General features: G+C 42.6%; 1 protein-coding gene across 2 annotated transcripts in view; it reads right to left on the bottom strand.

The window, feature by feature from the left end:
• Positions 1-15,663, bottom strand: part of Trpc4ap (transient receptor potential cation channel subfamily C member 4 associated protein) — a 61,310-nt gene extending 45,647 nt beyond the window's left edge. For both annotated transcript variants that reach the window (XM_050150778.1, XM_050150779.1), the window contains exon 1: positions 15,456-15,663. In XM_050150778.1, the coding sequence (XP_050006735.1) occupies positions 15,456-15,623 (168 nt within the window). In that variant the 5' untranslated portion in view covers positions 15,624-15,663. The remainder of the gene's footprint in view (positions 1-15,455) is intronic.
• Positions 15,664-17,025: the final 1,362 nt, after the last annotated feature.

Genomic DNA, 17,025 nt, shown 5'->3' with positions numbered 1-17,025 from the left:
CACTACTTCAGAGCAGACATCGAACTGTGAAAATGCTCACTCGCTCTCTCTTTGGCTCTCTCACTTTCATTCAACTGGCACAGAGTAGGGACCCAGCAAATAGATGCCTGAAGGCTTTGGGCAGTGCTGGCAGGCAGAGGCGAGACAGGCAGGCCTCCGAATTCAAGGCCAGCCTAGTGAATTCAAGGCCAGCCTAGTGTACAGAGTGGGTCCCAGGACAGCCAGGGCTACACGGAGAAACCCTGTCTAGAACACCAAAAGTCGGATAGTATCAGCCAGGGCAGCAGCACATGACAGAACATGAGCAGGTCATGAGATTCTCACTAACACCTTCCCATTTTAAGGTCCAGTTGGAAATTTTTTGTGGTTCAATCAAATCAAAAGCTCTCGTTATGGTTTGTATGGAGCAAACAGACCTTCCATGTTTGAGTTTCTCTGAACACGAATGTCCTGTGATGATGGACAAGTCTCATAATTCTTCCTGCATTTGTGTCTTAGATTATAGCATGAGGGGTAACAGAAAGTGCTCAAAAGAATGCTTTGTCTCAGGGTAAAAGACAGGAAATACTACTTCTTACAAGAAAAAGTCTGTATATCATCAATTTTATAGTGCTCAAGCTAAAAATCAATACAATCTAAAACAAAACAAAACAAAAAACAGGGCATCAGACAAAAAAGAAATTAAAAACAGGAAACTACACAAACATCAACAAAACTACACGTTACAGGGATTTCTGAAAAGGTCAATTAATGGACAACCTTTTAAGGGCAGCTTTTAATAGCATGAATGAGAGAATATTACTACCAAAGTGACCAGAGCAAAAGAGGTTGCAGTAGAACACAGACCACATGCCGACAAAGGACCGTTTCCTAAAGGAAATGACTGCGAGAACACAGGCTGTGAAACAGTACTAACCAGACCTGTAACACCAAGCAGAGAAGCTGAATTAATAATGATTCACATAGCAACAACCAAGACCTCCAGAGAAAAGTCTAGATCCAGAACAATGGCTTCACATATTATCAAACATTTAAAGGAGAATAACACAAATACTCAGATTCCCACAAAATACATGAGGTCAGAATTCTGGTAACAGATCTAGACAAATACACCACAAGAAAACTAGAGGTCACTCTTTCTTACCAATATAGATGCAAAAACCTAACAACACATACAGCAAAAGCAAACAGGATTTATCCTGGGAAGGAAAATAGTTCAACATAGCAACTAATACAATACAGAAAACCAACACACTACAGGACACACTCGAGATATGTCAAAAGACAGATGAAAAATGGCAAAAACCAAACATGTTTTCCTGATTAACACTGCACACACTAGAAGCAGAATGGAACTTTCTCAACCAGCTAAAGGTATTTATAAACAATCTAAAACTAACGTCATGCTTACTTGTAGAGACTAGTGTTTGCTTACTAAGATTAAGAAGAAAAGAGGCCCACAGAAGTCTGCTCTTAACACTTACATCTGACAATGCATTTAAACATGACTGTGAGCAATTAGCAAGAACACTCTATTCATAGACAACCTCATCCTATTATCAGTTACATTTACAGCAGCATCAAAAATAAGATGTAAAGAATAAAGTTAACAAAAGGAGAGCAAGGCTTATACAAGGAAACTAAACACTGTTAAGATATTAAAGGACACTCCAGACACTAAGGCAGGAGAATCTCAAGTTCAAGGCCAGACTGAATTTTGGGGGGGGGGTGAGAACTTGCACCCCCCCCCAAAAAAAAAAACAAGAAACAAACAAACAAAAACAGGGAAGATATCTTCTGTTTAAGGAATGGGATTCCACACTTTTTATTATTACTAAAACAACAGCAATACCCTTACATTGTTAACTAAACGTAATTCCTATCAAAGCCCAGCTGTGTTCATTGTAGAAGTTGATAATTTACTACTAAATCTCACACGGGAATGCCAGGGACCCAAACAGTCAAATTAGCCTTAAATTGGAAAAATCCTAATTCCTGAATTCCTAATTTGTAACTCCATCACAAGTCTGCCTTAACCAAGACAGCACAGACTGGGCGAGCATAAAGACATCCTGGACTAGAGGAATAGCAATGAGATTCCCTATTGGTGAAACAATTTTTGTTGCATTTTTTGGGGGGGTGGTTTGTTTGTTTTTGTTAGTTTTTTTTTTTTTTTTTTTTTTTTTAGAGAGTCTAACTGTGTAGCCCTGACTGGCCTGGAACTCACTATGTAAAACAGTAGGGCCTCAAATTCACAGGAATCTGCTCACCGCCACCTCCTGAGCGCTGGGATTTAAAGACATGTGTCACCATGTCCCGAGGTTATTGGTTTTTTGACTAGACTGCCAAAACCACTGAACAGTTTCCTTAACAAATATTACTAGTACAAGTGATTATCACTAAGCAAAAAATAAGGACTCCTTTATAATATTTTTTTTTAAAAATTGATAAAACGAGTCAAAGGGTGGAGAGGGCTTGCAAGTATGAGGATATGAACTCAATCTCCAGAACCTTGCAAAAAAGAAAAGAAAAGAAGAAAAGAAAAGCCAGTGTGGTAGGCACACTTGTAATCCCGGGGCTGGGGAGCTGGAAACAAGGATTCCCTGGGCTGACTGATCACAAGAAGACAGCACCTGAGAAACAACATCCAAGATTATCCTCTCATCTACTAACACACATGAGTGTGCACTGCACTTGAACATAAACACAGGATCGTGCATGCAAGTGTAAGCACACACACACACACACACACACACACACACACACACACACACGAAGAGAGAAACTGTGGCATTAGGCATACTGTCTGAAGTCACACAGCCAAAACAGAATAAAATATTTAAAGCATTGAAAAGGGGGTTTAAAAAAAAATTACACCTACTGGCAACATTGGATTCAGTGAGGTTATCTTTCAAAAGTAAAGAAAAAGTATGAATCTTCTCAGACAGAATTTGACTATCCAACTAGAAATCTGAGAGGTGGCTCTTTAGAGACAAGGAGGCTGGTACTGGTGAGAAACCCTGGGTTTAACTAAGCATCAGTGTGGCTACTGTCTCTTCTAATGTGTCGTTTATACACTGGACACAAAGAGGGCTGAGGATGAAACAAATGAACATAAATTAACTTTTCCAATCCAAATGAATCCCCCTAAGGCAAATAAGAGCAACAATTACTAGGTGACCATAGCATCTGGAGAAGGGAACTGAATGGCAGCATCTTATCAGGGTGTGAGAGGGACTGGGATACTTGTTCCACTCACAAAGACTGCCTGACTGGAATAAACGCTCCTAACTCTAGGACAACCAATAAAAATAAACCACTATTGCTGGGCAGTGGTGGCACACATCTTTAATCCCAAAGCTCGGGAGAGAGAGGCAGGTGGATCTTTATGAGTTCAAGACCAGCCTGGTCTACACAGTGAGTTCCAGCCAGAACTACACAGTGAAACCCTGTCTTTAAATTCCAAAAATAAATAAATACACAGTCCACTATAACACCACACATTCCCCTTTTGAAGCCCAGGTTAACCTCAAACTAGCAGCAATCCTCTTGCCTCAGCCTCTGGAATGCTAGGATTACAAACATAAGCCATATGCCCAGCTGAAAAAGTTTTTTTCTTTTCTTTTTTGGTTTTTCAAGTTTCAATTGATATTGATCGTTTTGGAGCCTGTCCTGGAACTTTTGGTCTCCACATGAGAACACATCTACAAACACATATATAAACTACACACACATGCACACGCACACACAGAGGTACACTCACACACTAAGGGAGGGGTCAGTGCTGTCGCATAAATGCTCACTCAATCCACAGAAGGAGCAAAAGCGGGAAAGTAAAAAACAATCACAATGTAGCTGCACATGCGGCAGAATCTATCCGCCTATGTCACTAATCACTGTACAGGTCTACGCAGGGTCAGGCACATCAATGACTGCACACTAGTCTTAGGAACTAATTAAACAGCATCAATTAAAAGCCTATGAATAAAATAATAGTAATATATATGCCAGTGAAATAAAAAGAAAAAAGAGCAAACTATATGTTGTTGTCTATGAGAAACCCACTTTAGTGAACAGAGATGGCTCAGGGCTAAATGCTGCACCACTCTTACAGAGGACCCAAGTTCAATTCCCAGCACCAACATCAGGCAGTTTACAACCACCAGTAACTCAAGTTCCAGAGGGATCCAATGGCTCTTGCCTCCTCAGGTACCTGCTTCATATGCATACACCCAAACACAGACTTACTAACTCATAATCAAATAAAAATGTATCTTTAAAAAACTCATAATTAAAATAATAAAAATACATCTTTAAAATAACTACTTTAAATATGGTGTTATGTATCAGTCAAAAGTATAGGGACAGAGTCCCATGTGGCGACACACATTTGTAAATCCACTATTTGGGAGGTGGAGGCAGAAAGTTCAGGAGAAGTTCAAGACCAGCTTTTATATGGGATTCCCCTCTGTATACTGTGAATATGTTTTATTACCATTGGTTAATAAAGAAGCTGCTGAAGGAGACAGACACCCTGGAACCTTACCAGTAGGCCACAGACTCGTAGTGATACACAGATGAATAGAAATGGGTTAATTTAAGATGTAAGAGTTAGTTAATAAGAAGCCTGAGCTAATAGGCCAAACAGTGTTGTAATTAACATAGTTTCTGCATGATTATTCAGGTCTGGGAGGCTGGGAAACAAACAAGCAGTCTCCACCTACAAGCCTCAGTTATCTAGTGAGTTCAGTGCTAGCCAGGGCTATATAAGACCCTGTCTCAAAAAAAAAAAAAAAACCCATGTTACCATGCAATCATGTGGTGCACATACATATATGTACAAGCAAAACACTCATACACATAAGATAGATTTAAAAATATAAAGTAGAAGGCATAGAGAGAGATAAAGCATGTTAACATTATAAGAAAGCTTACAGAGTTATATGACTTTCAGACACTCAAGAGTTCTGAAAAGAGAGAACTGCTAGGAATAAAAAGGGCCATGACAGAATGCTAAGGGGCCAGTTCTCCAAAGCGCTCACCAAACAATATCAAATCAAAAGCCTCAAAGAATTACCAAAGAAACGGATGAATTTCTGAACTTTACGAATCTCAATCAGGCAGGAAAATCAGTAAGGGCAAGGTTGGCATGAGTGCCACCACCAGTCAACGAGATCTGCCCTCTGCGGAGGACTTCGTCCACCAAAGTAGATCGCACGTTATTCTCAAAGTCACATGGAACAGTAACCAGATAGACCACATCCCTGGCCACACAGCACACCTTGGCAAGTTTCAAAAGTAGCAGCTATACAATGTGTGTTCTCAACCACCATGTAATGTGTCCACAACTAATGAGCAGAACATTTGGGACGTTTAAGGTGTTTGAAGATGAAGCAACCTATTTTAAATAACTTAAGTCAAATAAGCTTCAAAAGTAAATATATTTTGAACTAAATGAATATATGATTTATCAAAATTTATAGGAAATGGCAAAAATCAGGACTCAGGAAAGAATTTGGTGCACTAAAAGCATGTATTAGCAAAGAAGAAATAGTACTGGTCCATAACCCAAGCTTCTACCTTAACAGGTCAGAGAAAGTCTAAAGCAAGCAGAAGAAAATAAGAAATAAAATGAGATTAAAAAAAATAACTGAATTCAAGCTGACTGTCTTAGGGTTTCCATGGCTGCGAGGAAACACCATAACCAAAAAGCAAGTTGGGGAGGAAAGGGTTTATTCAGCTTACATTTCCAAACTGCTGTCATCACTGAAGGAAGTCAGGACAAGAACTCAAGCAGGGCAGAGTCCCAGTGGCAGGAGCTGATGCGGAGGCTATGAGGGTGCTGCTTACTAACCTGCTTTCCACGGCCTGTTCAGCCCACCTTCTTGTAGAACCCAGGACCAGCAGCCCAGGGACGGCACCATCCGCCATGGGCTGGGTCTTCCCCCACTGAACACTGAAAGAAAATGCCTTACAGCTGGATCTCAAGGAGGCATTTCCTCAGCTGAGGCTCCCTTCTCTGATGACTCTAGCTTGTGTCAAGCTGACACACAAAACCAGCTAGCATACTAACTGTAGTAGTTCAGATGTGTAATCTCAGGTGCATCTGTGAGTCGGAGGTAAAGGAGGAACATGAGGGCAACACTAGCTTGAATGAATAACTGAATAAAACCTGGTCTCAAAAGGACCCTCCACACACACACACCAAATTAAAAAAAATAGAAAAGAAGAAAAAGATTAAATTAAAAAACAGGAAATTAGCAGAGAGAAACATTTTAATTAAAAATTGGGTCTATAAGAAAAAATAGAGGGGGGCTGGAGAGATGGCTCAGCAGTTAAGAGAATTGCCTGCTCTTCCAAAGGTCCTGAGTTCAATTCCCAGCAACCACATGGTGTCTCACAACCATCTGTAATGAGGTCTGGTGCCCTCTTCTGGCCTGCAGGCATATATACAGACAGAATATTGTATACATAATAAATAAATAAATATTTAAAAAAAAAGAAAAAATAGAATCAATAAACTCTAACCAGGATAATTAATCAAGAAAAAGGATACAAATTACTCATGCCAGAAATATAAGTAGGGTCATTATTAATGATCTCGTGGACATTAACAATAAAGGGATACTGCGAGCAACTCTTTGATCAAAATTTTATTAGATTAAATGGGCCATTCTTTGAATGGTACAACCAAGACATATATAAAACGAAAAGGATATGCTGGCAAAACCATCTACTACAGAACATTGACAAATGAAAGTGGGCAACGTCTCTAAACAGACATTTTTCCAAAGGTGACACACAGATGCATGAAAAATGGTCAGTAACTGCAGTTATCAGCAAACAAGCAATCACACCCCACGAGCTACCTCACACTAACCAGGACCATATGCTCACAAAGACAGAAAATCAGATGTATTTGTGAAAGTCTAGAGAACTCTCTTTTACTCCAGGCAGAAATGAAAACATGGCAGTCACAGTTTGGCAAGTACTGAAAAGTCCAACAAAGTCAGGAAGAGTGGAGTGTGACTCTAATTCCAGTACTTGGAAGGTAAAGACTGAAGGGTCACACAGATTTAAGGCCTACAGGAGTTACTTAGCAAGACTCTATTTCGAAACCCCACACCTGTGGATGTACCTTAGGTGCAGCTTGCCTAGCTGTGCACAAGGCCCTGGGATAGATCCCCAGCATCACACAGCACAAACAACTCTCTCTCGCTCTCCCCGGAATTATATGACTCAGCAATCCACTTCCTAGTCAAATGTCCACAAAAGCCTTGCACACAAACCGGGCGGTTGTGGCGCACGCCTTTAATCCCAGCACTTGGGAGGCAGAGGCAGGCAGATCTCTGTGAGTTTGAGATCAGCCTGGTCTACAAGAGCTAGTTCCAGGACAGGCTCCAAAACCACAGAGAAACCCTGTCTCGAAAAACCAAAAAAAAAAAAGAAAAAAGAAAAAAAAAGCCTTGCACACAAAGGCTCACAACAAACATTAATTTCAGTAAGCAAAAGTAGAACCTCAAGTATCCATCAACTGGTGAACAGACAAAATTTAGGACATTTTGTACGATGGACTATTATTTGGCCAGAAATGACACATATAACATAGATAAATCTTGAGATTTATTATTCTAAATGAAAGAAACCAGACACAAAAGACCACATATTATTTTATTCCCTTTAATATAAAAATATTCGGACCTAGTCAGTCCAGAGAGATAGAAAATAAGATTAGTTGCTGTCGTGGGCCAGAGATAGCAATTGGGAAGTAGCTGTTATAGGTACAGGGTTAGTTTGGGCTTTGGTCTGAGACTATACCCCATATAACCCAGCCTCAAAAAACTCACTGCATAGCTGATGGTGGTCTAGAACTCTGATCTTCCTGCTTTTACCTACCAAGTACTAGGATTAAAGGAATGTATGCTACCTTTTGCTTCAATCTAGTCTTATTTTGTTTTTCTTTCTGAGGAAATGTAAAATTGGTTGTGGCAACTGTAGCTTTGCATAAACAGCTACTGACTCTGTCTCTGCCTCCCAAATGCTGGGATTAAAGGTGTGCGTCAACATTACCTGGCCTCTATGGCTAATTAGTGGCTTAGTTGTGCACTCTGTGAAATTGTGAGGCAAGCTTTGCTAGATTACAATCAAAACACCACTACAGAAACTGATGAGAAGGGAAGTAAGTACAAGCACTTGAGAAACTAGTGATGGTACCAATGCCAAGTCTGTGCATTTCTTACGCCCCAGCAGTTCTCAGCATATATCCTCCAGGTTGTACAAATGCATACCAAAGACATTAACAAGTGTTCATATCAGCATTATTTATTCATAACAACCCCAAAACTGGAAGGAGCCCAAATATTTCTCAAAACTAAAATGACTTAATTGTGGCCCACAGATAGGGTTAGCAGGCCAAAACAAAGATGGATGGACTATGCTTCACCATCTTCAAGGACAAGTCTAAAAACAAAATGTAGCTTAAAAGAATGTACTTGCTCAAAGACAATGGAACATTATTATTTAAAACTTAGGAGAAAATAACTTGCAACTCAGAATTAGACCCGAATCACGAGTATCACAGTAAAAGGTATTTTCAAATATGTAAACATGAAAAAATTACCTTTTGTGTATTTTCCTGGGAGTCTACAGAATGTGTTCCCAGAAAAGGCAGATATATAGATTAGGAAAACAAGGTCTAAAACACAAGGAAGTCAGTAAGAAACAAGAGTTAATCGCCCTGAATTTGACATAGGGAAGTTCTAAAAATCCAGGTGCAAAGACACCAATCCAAATTCCAGTGAGGAAGAGGAGGTTGGAAAACTTAAAGAGTCAAACAAAAACAAAACAAAGTTTTAGAATTTGGGGTCGAATTATCCATATCAAGAAAGCAAACATAAAAGGATTGAGTCCATGCTAGGAGACACTCAGAAGGCTCACGTGGTATACACGTCTTTAGGAGGTGTCGTCACTGGAATATAAAGTGTAACTCACAGGCTCATTTTTTAGCATTTGGTCCCTGGGCAGTTGTACTCTTCTGGAAGACTATAGAGCCTTTGGGACTGTGACCCAGAGAGCACAAGTGGACACTGAGGGCAGCTCTGGATGGTTCCAGCCAGAGCAACGCTGCATCCTGTCTGCACCAAGACCCCTACTGCCATGCCATCCCCTTGACGGTGAACCACACTTCTGAAGCCTGAGACAAAATAAAACTACCCTTTCTTCAGCTGCTCCCATCCGGTGTCAGCCACAGTGGCGAGAGCCATGAGCAGCATGTGCAGTGTGACTCCACAGGGAAAAAGACAGGGAGAGACACATGATCACGGGAAGGAACTGCTGTCTACAGGGAGACTTCCTAGGCTCAAACTGCAGTGCTCATCATCACATGACTACACACATCTGGCAGACCCCACAGAACAAGCCACTGAAGACGTCCCAGTGGTTTAACACATGCTCAGCACATGTGAGGCCTGAGTTCAATCTCCAGCACGAAGAAGAGAAATGTGAATTTTACTATGTATGCATTTATGTATCAATAAAAACAACATGAAAAGGACTGGTCTTAATACGAAGGAGAAATACATTAAGCCAGTAACTGTTAGACATACACAGCTCTGCTACAAACAGGAATTACACCAGCAGCGGAGTGTAACTACATTCTACCAACAACCAAAACTGTGACCCAGGGAGAATGGTAGAGACAAGTGACATACAGATTCTAACTTTTTACATGAGGAAGAAAATAGATATTAACAAATTGAAAAAATCAAAAAAAACCCAGCTTTATAAACAAGTAAGTTAGAAATACTGGCTCTCTGGCTTCTTATGTCCTTCTCTTGTGAAAGTAACAGCTACATTATGGACAATGGTTCCCTTGGGAGAAGGAAGTCAGAAGGAAGAGTGGGTAGGGCACTGCTGTTGTATCTAATAAGCCTCACGATACCCAGAGAGCCAGCCACATCCAAACACTTCCGAAGGAATTGTACTACTTATACATCGGCTTACAAGACACTAACTTAAAATAGGATGTAAAGCCAGGCACGGTAGTTTGCACCTATAATTAATACTAGCACTTTTGAGACTGAGGCAGAAGGCTTGTCATGAGTTAGAGGCCATCTGGGACAACATAGTAAGATCCAGGCCAGCCTGGGCTACACAGAGAGATCCTGTCTCAAAATATAATTTAAAAAAAAAAAATCATTTCCACTTTGTTTTCCGTGCAAGTAGCTGAGCCCTACGATGAAAGAGCCACCATCCAGTCATCTTACAGCTGAGTTACTGGCAGGTGTCACAAGGGGTTTTCTTTTCAAGCACTTGTGGTTTGACAGTTTACAGGAGCAATAATCTCTCACATCATGTTCCCTAAGCTGTCAGCCTGTTTAGTCAATGTGACATTTCCAGGCATTCATAAATTTTCATTGATTGTCTTTAACTGCCTTCCTTTTAAAATAATTAAAAGCTGATTTCTATGAAAACAAATGTATATCTTCTTTGTTTAATCTTAAGCATAAGAGAGTTAATATCTCAAAATAGCTAAGTGTAGGCAAACAGACATTTCAAAGGATTATTAATGAAGATTAATTCTCTTGCTAGTGTAGTCTGATAACGAGTATTAACCACTGAATACTCATATACTTTGCAATAGTGTTTGCATGGTTTCAACACAATTAGGGGCGCACCTTAGGGTTTGTGGGGACAAATGCTATTGAGATTAATAGTATTTAAATGTTTCTAAGACTTAACTTACCCAGGAGAGTATGTAACAGTTCTACCTCTGCTTCCCAAGTGCTGGTGTTACCAGCTTGTAATACCACCACACCTGGTTTCTAAGGTTTTCTCTGAATCCAATTGCCCTTACCAGAAAAGAGAAGTTTTTTCTTGCTTAAATTCCTTCGTTTCAACCCTAGAAAAATACTAAAACAAACGGGGGGGGGGGCTAACAGGGGAGAAGGGTGTGGGAGAGTGTTTCCCCCAGCATGTACCAGGCCCCAAGTTTGATTCCTAGTAACACAGAGAAATGGAGAGAGGGTAGGAGGGAGGGAAGATCTAAAAAATAAAGGAGAAAATAAAAACAGGTGAAATCCAGAGCAATCACAAGATGAAATAACAGCATTTGGGAAACAGAAGGGATCCCATACCCAGAACATCAAATCGTCAACGGAAGGGATCCCGTACCCAGACCATCAAATCGCCAACGGAAGGGATCCCGTACCCAGACCATCCAATCGCCAACAGAAGGGATCCCGTACCCAGACTACCGAATCACCAATGGAAAGGATTCTGTACCCAGACTACCAAATCGCCAAACTACAGACTATCTGAGGATGGAGGCCCACAACCTGCACAGGTTCATCGTCCTAGTACCCAGTTTACCTAGTGTCTCTTTCCCCTCAACTCTACTGGCACCGCGGGATCTTGTACCCTCAGATTTGCTTCTACTGCAACGGGAAGCAGCTGGGGAGCTTCAATCAGAGAATTTTAAGACCAAGTTTTCTTTGAGTATCAAATGTGCAGATGAATATGAAAGCACCAATAAACTGCAAAGTATCCTGACATATTTATTACCTTGATAGAGGACAGACAAAAGGTTGGGAAGAAAATAAGGCAAATGAAAACTCAAGTAGGAGCAGTCCATTCTAAATCCTGTGACCTACAATCCTCTCCCAGGCTGCTCTTGAGTCCCACTTAGGGAGGTAGGGAGACAGAGGGAGGATGGGGTTTGATGGAAGAGGAACCAAGATTCTGATTTTCTACACATTAAATTTGAGTTACCCATTAGTTATCTACATGGACAGTCAGCAAAGGTGGTTGGAAGTACCTACCCAAGTGGAGCTTAAAAAAGAGAGCCAGGAATAGAAATATAGACTTAAGAGCCGTCCATATATAGAGTATTTGTTAAAAAAAAAAAAAAAGGTAACTTATCTGCACACTCATTATACTTGTTACTATTTTCAATGTTAAAAATTCATTTTCTTCACCATAATCTTAAGAGGTTAGGTCCTAGAATGATCTCTGTTTTACAGGTAGAGAAACAGATATTGCCAGGTAGTGGTGGCACATTCTTTAATCCCAGCACTAGGGAGGCAGAGGCAGACAGACCTCTATGAGCTCGAGACCAGCCTGGTCTACAAACTACAGAGTGTGTTCCAGGATAGCCAAGGCTACTTAGTGAGACTCTGTCTTGAAAAACAAAAAAACAAACAAACAAACAAAAAAAAGATATTAAGTAACTTTCCCAAAGGCATAAAGCAAGTATGTACCTGAGCAAGGTTTTAAATCACAGGTTACCTGACTCTGGTACTCTTCAAAGCCATGGGGTTTCTGGAAAGTAACTACAGACAGATACAGACAGGGATACAATACTTCAATTCAAACAGTTTCCTGAGTCCTTCTTATCAAGTGCTTGGCATGATTTCAGGCTCTGCAGATCCAAAGACAAATCAGACACTCTCTTAAAATGTGCAGCCTAATTACTGCTAGCCAAGATCAACTATTTATCAAATAACCAGGATGACACACTGGTTAAACTTTCTGGACCTGTTGTTTCACCTGATTCTCATAACAACCTTATGGGACAGATGTCATGACTACCGTTTTAGAAAGGATGAAACAGATGTGAAGAGAATAACTTAGCTTAGGGGCACTGGTTAAAAAAGATTGGAAGTAGGATTCAACTCAGACCCATTTTACTTCAAATCCAGACTTTTCCAGGGAAATTCTACCATATGGTATTACTCAGATAAACCAGGGCACGGGTCAAACTCACAGCAAAGAGAAAAGTAGAAGGTGGTTGCAGAGGCTGGGGCCGGCATGAGGAGCTGCCCAGTCCATCCAGTTTCAGGTCTGCAAGCTGAAAGTTCTAGACTGGGTGCGCATCAGTATGAGAATAGTAAACACTGCTGACCTGCATAGCTCCAAACAGTTGTGATGAGCAGCTGCTGTATATTTTTTTTATTTAAAAGGTATTTTTAGGCAGGTGGTATTCTTGTTACTGCCCAGCCTGCTGCCCCTTACAGTATACTTAATAAATCTGTCTTCTTCCCCATCCCACCACCCCCTCAAAAAAGTTTTTTAAAAACCTGGCACTTTCCTACTGTGCCATATGCCATAACCAGTATGTGTACTGTGCTAAGGAAATATGGGTGAGCAAATAATTTATTCTGAATAGCAGGAGAGGGGCTAGGGAGAGCATAGCAAGGAAAAGAACTGAAGAAGTCTGCTAGGAAAGGAAACTATGCAATGTAAAGGTCTCCACTTCATTATCACTCTTTGGGAGACAGGAATTCCTAAGTCAACCTCCGAAATAGCTCCCACACCTGTATAAAACTATCAAAGAAATAAGCGATTACAGGCTAAGAAAGTATTGTGGTCGAAACAAACTTTAGGCATCGACAAAGTGATAGTGGGGACCACAATGACTGGTCAAAACAGGCTCCAAGAATATTCCAGTAGCCTTCTAATGCAGTTTCCTAGCATTTCAGCACTGGTAACAAATGTTTCCCTAAACTGCCTCATCCAGTGTGCTACAGAATTCCCCGGGCTCACTGTCTTTAGGACACAGATCATCTGGTGGGTGTTTAGAATTGCATTGCCTAGCCTTTCTGAACTTCAATTTCCTCAACTGGGGTAAGAGATGAGTTCAACACCCGGCTGACAATCAACTGCCAGGGGTGGTGCAATTCCAGCACTAAGAACACAGAAGCAGCAGGACTGCCTCAAGTTCAAACCCAGTCTAGTCTACATCATAAGTTCTAGCCTGCCAGATCTATGTAGTGAGCGCCTGTCTCAACTCAGTGAACACCTTGCACACTGACTGACCCAAAATATGTGATCATTAAAGGTTAGTTCCCTTTCTGCCTGTCCCTACATACTGAGCTCAGTGACAAATCCTGGCTTAAAGGACAGATCAAGTATGTCTCAGATCTTCTTAAGGCAGATGCAGAAACGCAATGAGGAAAAGATGCCCATCTACAGTTTCTGTGAAAAAAATATGGCTATCCAAAACTGCTCCTTCATCTGCAACTCTCCACAGGTACAATCGCCCCTTCGCCTTTTTAGTCCTTTGAGGAGTATTCCAAGGGCTCAAAATGAACCTTAAATAGATAACAGTACTTTGAGAAAAATCTCACACCCATTCCCTCGTTCACTCACCTAGTTCCCACCCCTCTCCAAATCAACACTTACTGGTTTCTTGTATACTCCTCAAAACTATATGTAAAAGCTATCTTTAAATTAAGCTAATGTCCTGTGTGCGCGTGTGTCTCTCTCATTTTATTTTGCAAAACAGGGTTTCTCTGTGTTACAGCCTTGGCTGCCCTGGAACTCACTTTGCAGACCAGGCTGCCCTGGAACTCAAGGAGATCCATCTGCCTCTGCCTCCTAAGAGCTCGGATAAAGGCATGGGCCCGGATGAGCTAATGTTCTCGATGTAAGTTCTGGGAACACCTGGGAGAATGAGGCAACAAGGAGACGAGCCAGCCATCCTGCTTTATTCTAAGGTCGTGCCCTACCACCCACAAGCACACACACATGCACACATACACGCATACACACACACACACACACACACACACAAGCACCACGCGTGTGCAGGACACCAACAGGTGTGGTGCTAAGCCAGGCATTAACTCTAACATTAACTGAGTACCCTTCGGCCCTTACACACACCTGAAATACACTAACACTTCACATTACTATCTCCTTTGAATTTAACAATAACCTTAAGTATTACTTAAATGAGTAATACTAAGTCACAGAAAGGTAACTTGCCCAAGCAAGAAAGAGAGTAGGGCATTGGACTCGGGCTTAACTAAAGTTCTTCCTCCAAAGCATTTCGCCCTAACTGGCAAAAGTCTCTGCACCCGTTGGAGCGCAGCCTAATGTGGGAGACAGGCGTGAAAAGGGCAGACAACAAAGAAATATGCATTTACAGGCTAAGAAAATAATGCAACCGAAAACGACCTGGAGGATTTGACAGAATAACAACGGGGGCCTACTTTAGAAGAGGAGGAACGTTAAGGCCTCTTTGAGAAGATGACATTTATGATAGGCTTGCGAACCGTTCGGGGGGCGGGGGGCTGCAGTGAGAAGAACCTCGTCCTGCTCACAAGGAGCAAATGCGAGGCCAGTAGAAGATGAAGCCAACTCGCCAAGGTCCCCCCGACGTGCAGACGTGGCGCAGGGAAATGAGGATCTAGAAACTCGGCCCACGACACTTACGCGCCATCAATACCCCAGGCAGCCCGACCCCACTCGGCCCAGACCCGTAGGCCTCCCAGGCGGCCGCTGCCCATCGTCCCACCGCGGCTGACAGCGTCCGGGCGGCACATAGGACAGCCCCGCAGCCAGCCAAGGGGGATCTGGCCGGTACCGCAGCGGCCTTGGAAGGCCTCTTTCCCGGCCCCCGGCCAGCTCCAGCCCGGCCCGGCCCGCCCCGCCCCTCCGGGCCGGCCTCGTACCTGCACCGCCCGGATCAGGCCCCGACCGGTGAGCTGGCCCTGCCGCAGCTGCAACAGGATGTTACCGGGCCGCGGCCGGCCGCCCCAGCCCCCCCACGCCGCCGCTGTAGCAGCCGACTGTCTCCCTCGGCTGGCCCCAGCTCCAGCCGCCGCCGGCGCTGCCGCCATGTCTCCTCGTCCGACAAACAGGAAGCAAGCGGCCCCGGAGCCGCGTAGATTTCTACGGGGCGACGGAGGACTCTCCACATCGCCCCCAGTGGACCGTCGCGGAGATGCAGGCCGCGTGGCAGGGGCTGTGCGGGACCCGAGGGCCTATGGGAAATGTAGTCTTTCTCCCGAGGCCGGGCAGATGACAGAGATGCTGAGTTTCCTGGACCACCTGTTTTCCCACATCCCCCCTCCAGCATTTTGCTTCAAATGGAAAACCAGTCGCTGAGTGCGCATGCTCTCAAATTTCTTGTCTATTTAGGAATGATGCAGCTAGTGGCCAGTGAACGCCCTAGGCCGTAGGTCAGAATTGACACTTGACTTTGATTCCTGTCCCCTTCTGTCTACATCCTGACTTCAGCCAAGTCACCACACTCTACCCCCTCACCTCAATTAGTCCATTCAATATGTAGTCCCCAGGAGTTGCATCAATTAATATTTGTATTATAATTAATAAATGTATTTTTATGTAAGTAATACATAAAGGACCATCAATGAATTATTGCTTTTTTAAAGAAAATGATGGAAAATATTTCATGAATTACAAAATTGTGTCTGGATTAATAATTTTACAGATGTCCATAAACAGTTTCTAAGGGAGTCAGCCGTATTCCTGCTGAATAGGTCGAGGCGGCAGAGGGTGAGGTGTTAAGCATAACAGTGGAGGACCCTGTGAGGTGATTCGGGTTACAGGGACCACAGCAAACCCGCACACAAGTAAATGTAACTGGCTAGGTTGTGGTGAAGTTCAATGACATAATGCGAGGAGGGGCGGTTATTAAGCTAAATCCTCTGCCAAAGAGAGCACAGCGCTGGTTTCCCGCTCCGGGGCATCCTCTTCTCTTCTGAACTTACATACTCGGGATGAACCTCTGAAGCTCAGTGGAGCCAATTCTTTCCCCATCTTCTCTCCTAGGAGGCGATCTTGCAATACCAATAAGGAGAGCTGAATGCAATGAATTAGGAGGTCATGAAGTTTGCTTCTTGGAATTAAGGTGGCTGTAATTTGTTGCCCAAACCAAAACCCCCTAAAGAGTGAAATGACGTAATCAATGATTACACTAAAACCACAGACACTTATGGGCACTGCCAAGGCAAACTGTAGTGTGGTTAGCATCTTCATGTCCACTGAGAAGGTATGATTTCCACTCACCTGCAGCAGATCCCCACTAGATTGATTTTAAACAAATGAAATAGGGCTCAAGAGATGAGTCCGTGGGTAGAGGCACTGGCTGTCAAGACTGAGGACCTAAGCTGGGTCCCTTGAACCCATATTGGTGGAAAGACAGAAATGACTCCTCCAAGTCTCTCTCTCTCTCTCTCTCTCTCTCTCTCTCTCTCTCTCTCTCTCTCACCCTCCCTC

This window comes from Alexandromys fortis, unplaced genomic scaffold (assembly GCF_014885135.2).
Source record: "Alexandromys fortis isolate MF-2015 unplaced genomic scaffold, M_Fortis_MF-2015_v1.1 scaffold_27, whole genome shotgun sequence".
Classification (NCBI taxonomy): domain Eukaryota; kingdom Metazoa; phylum Chordata; class Mammalia; order Rodentia; family Cricetidae; genus Alexandromys; species Alexandromys fortis.
The sequence above is the reverse complement of the archived record's forward strand: the minus strand, read 5'-3'. Positions and strand labels throughout refer to the sequence as shown.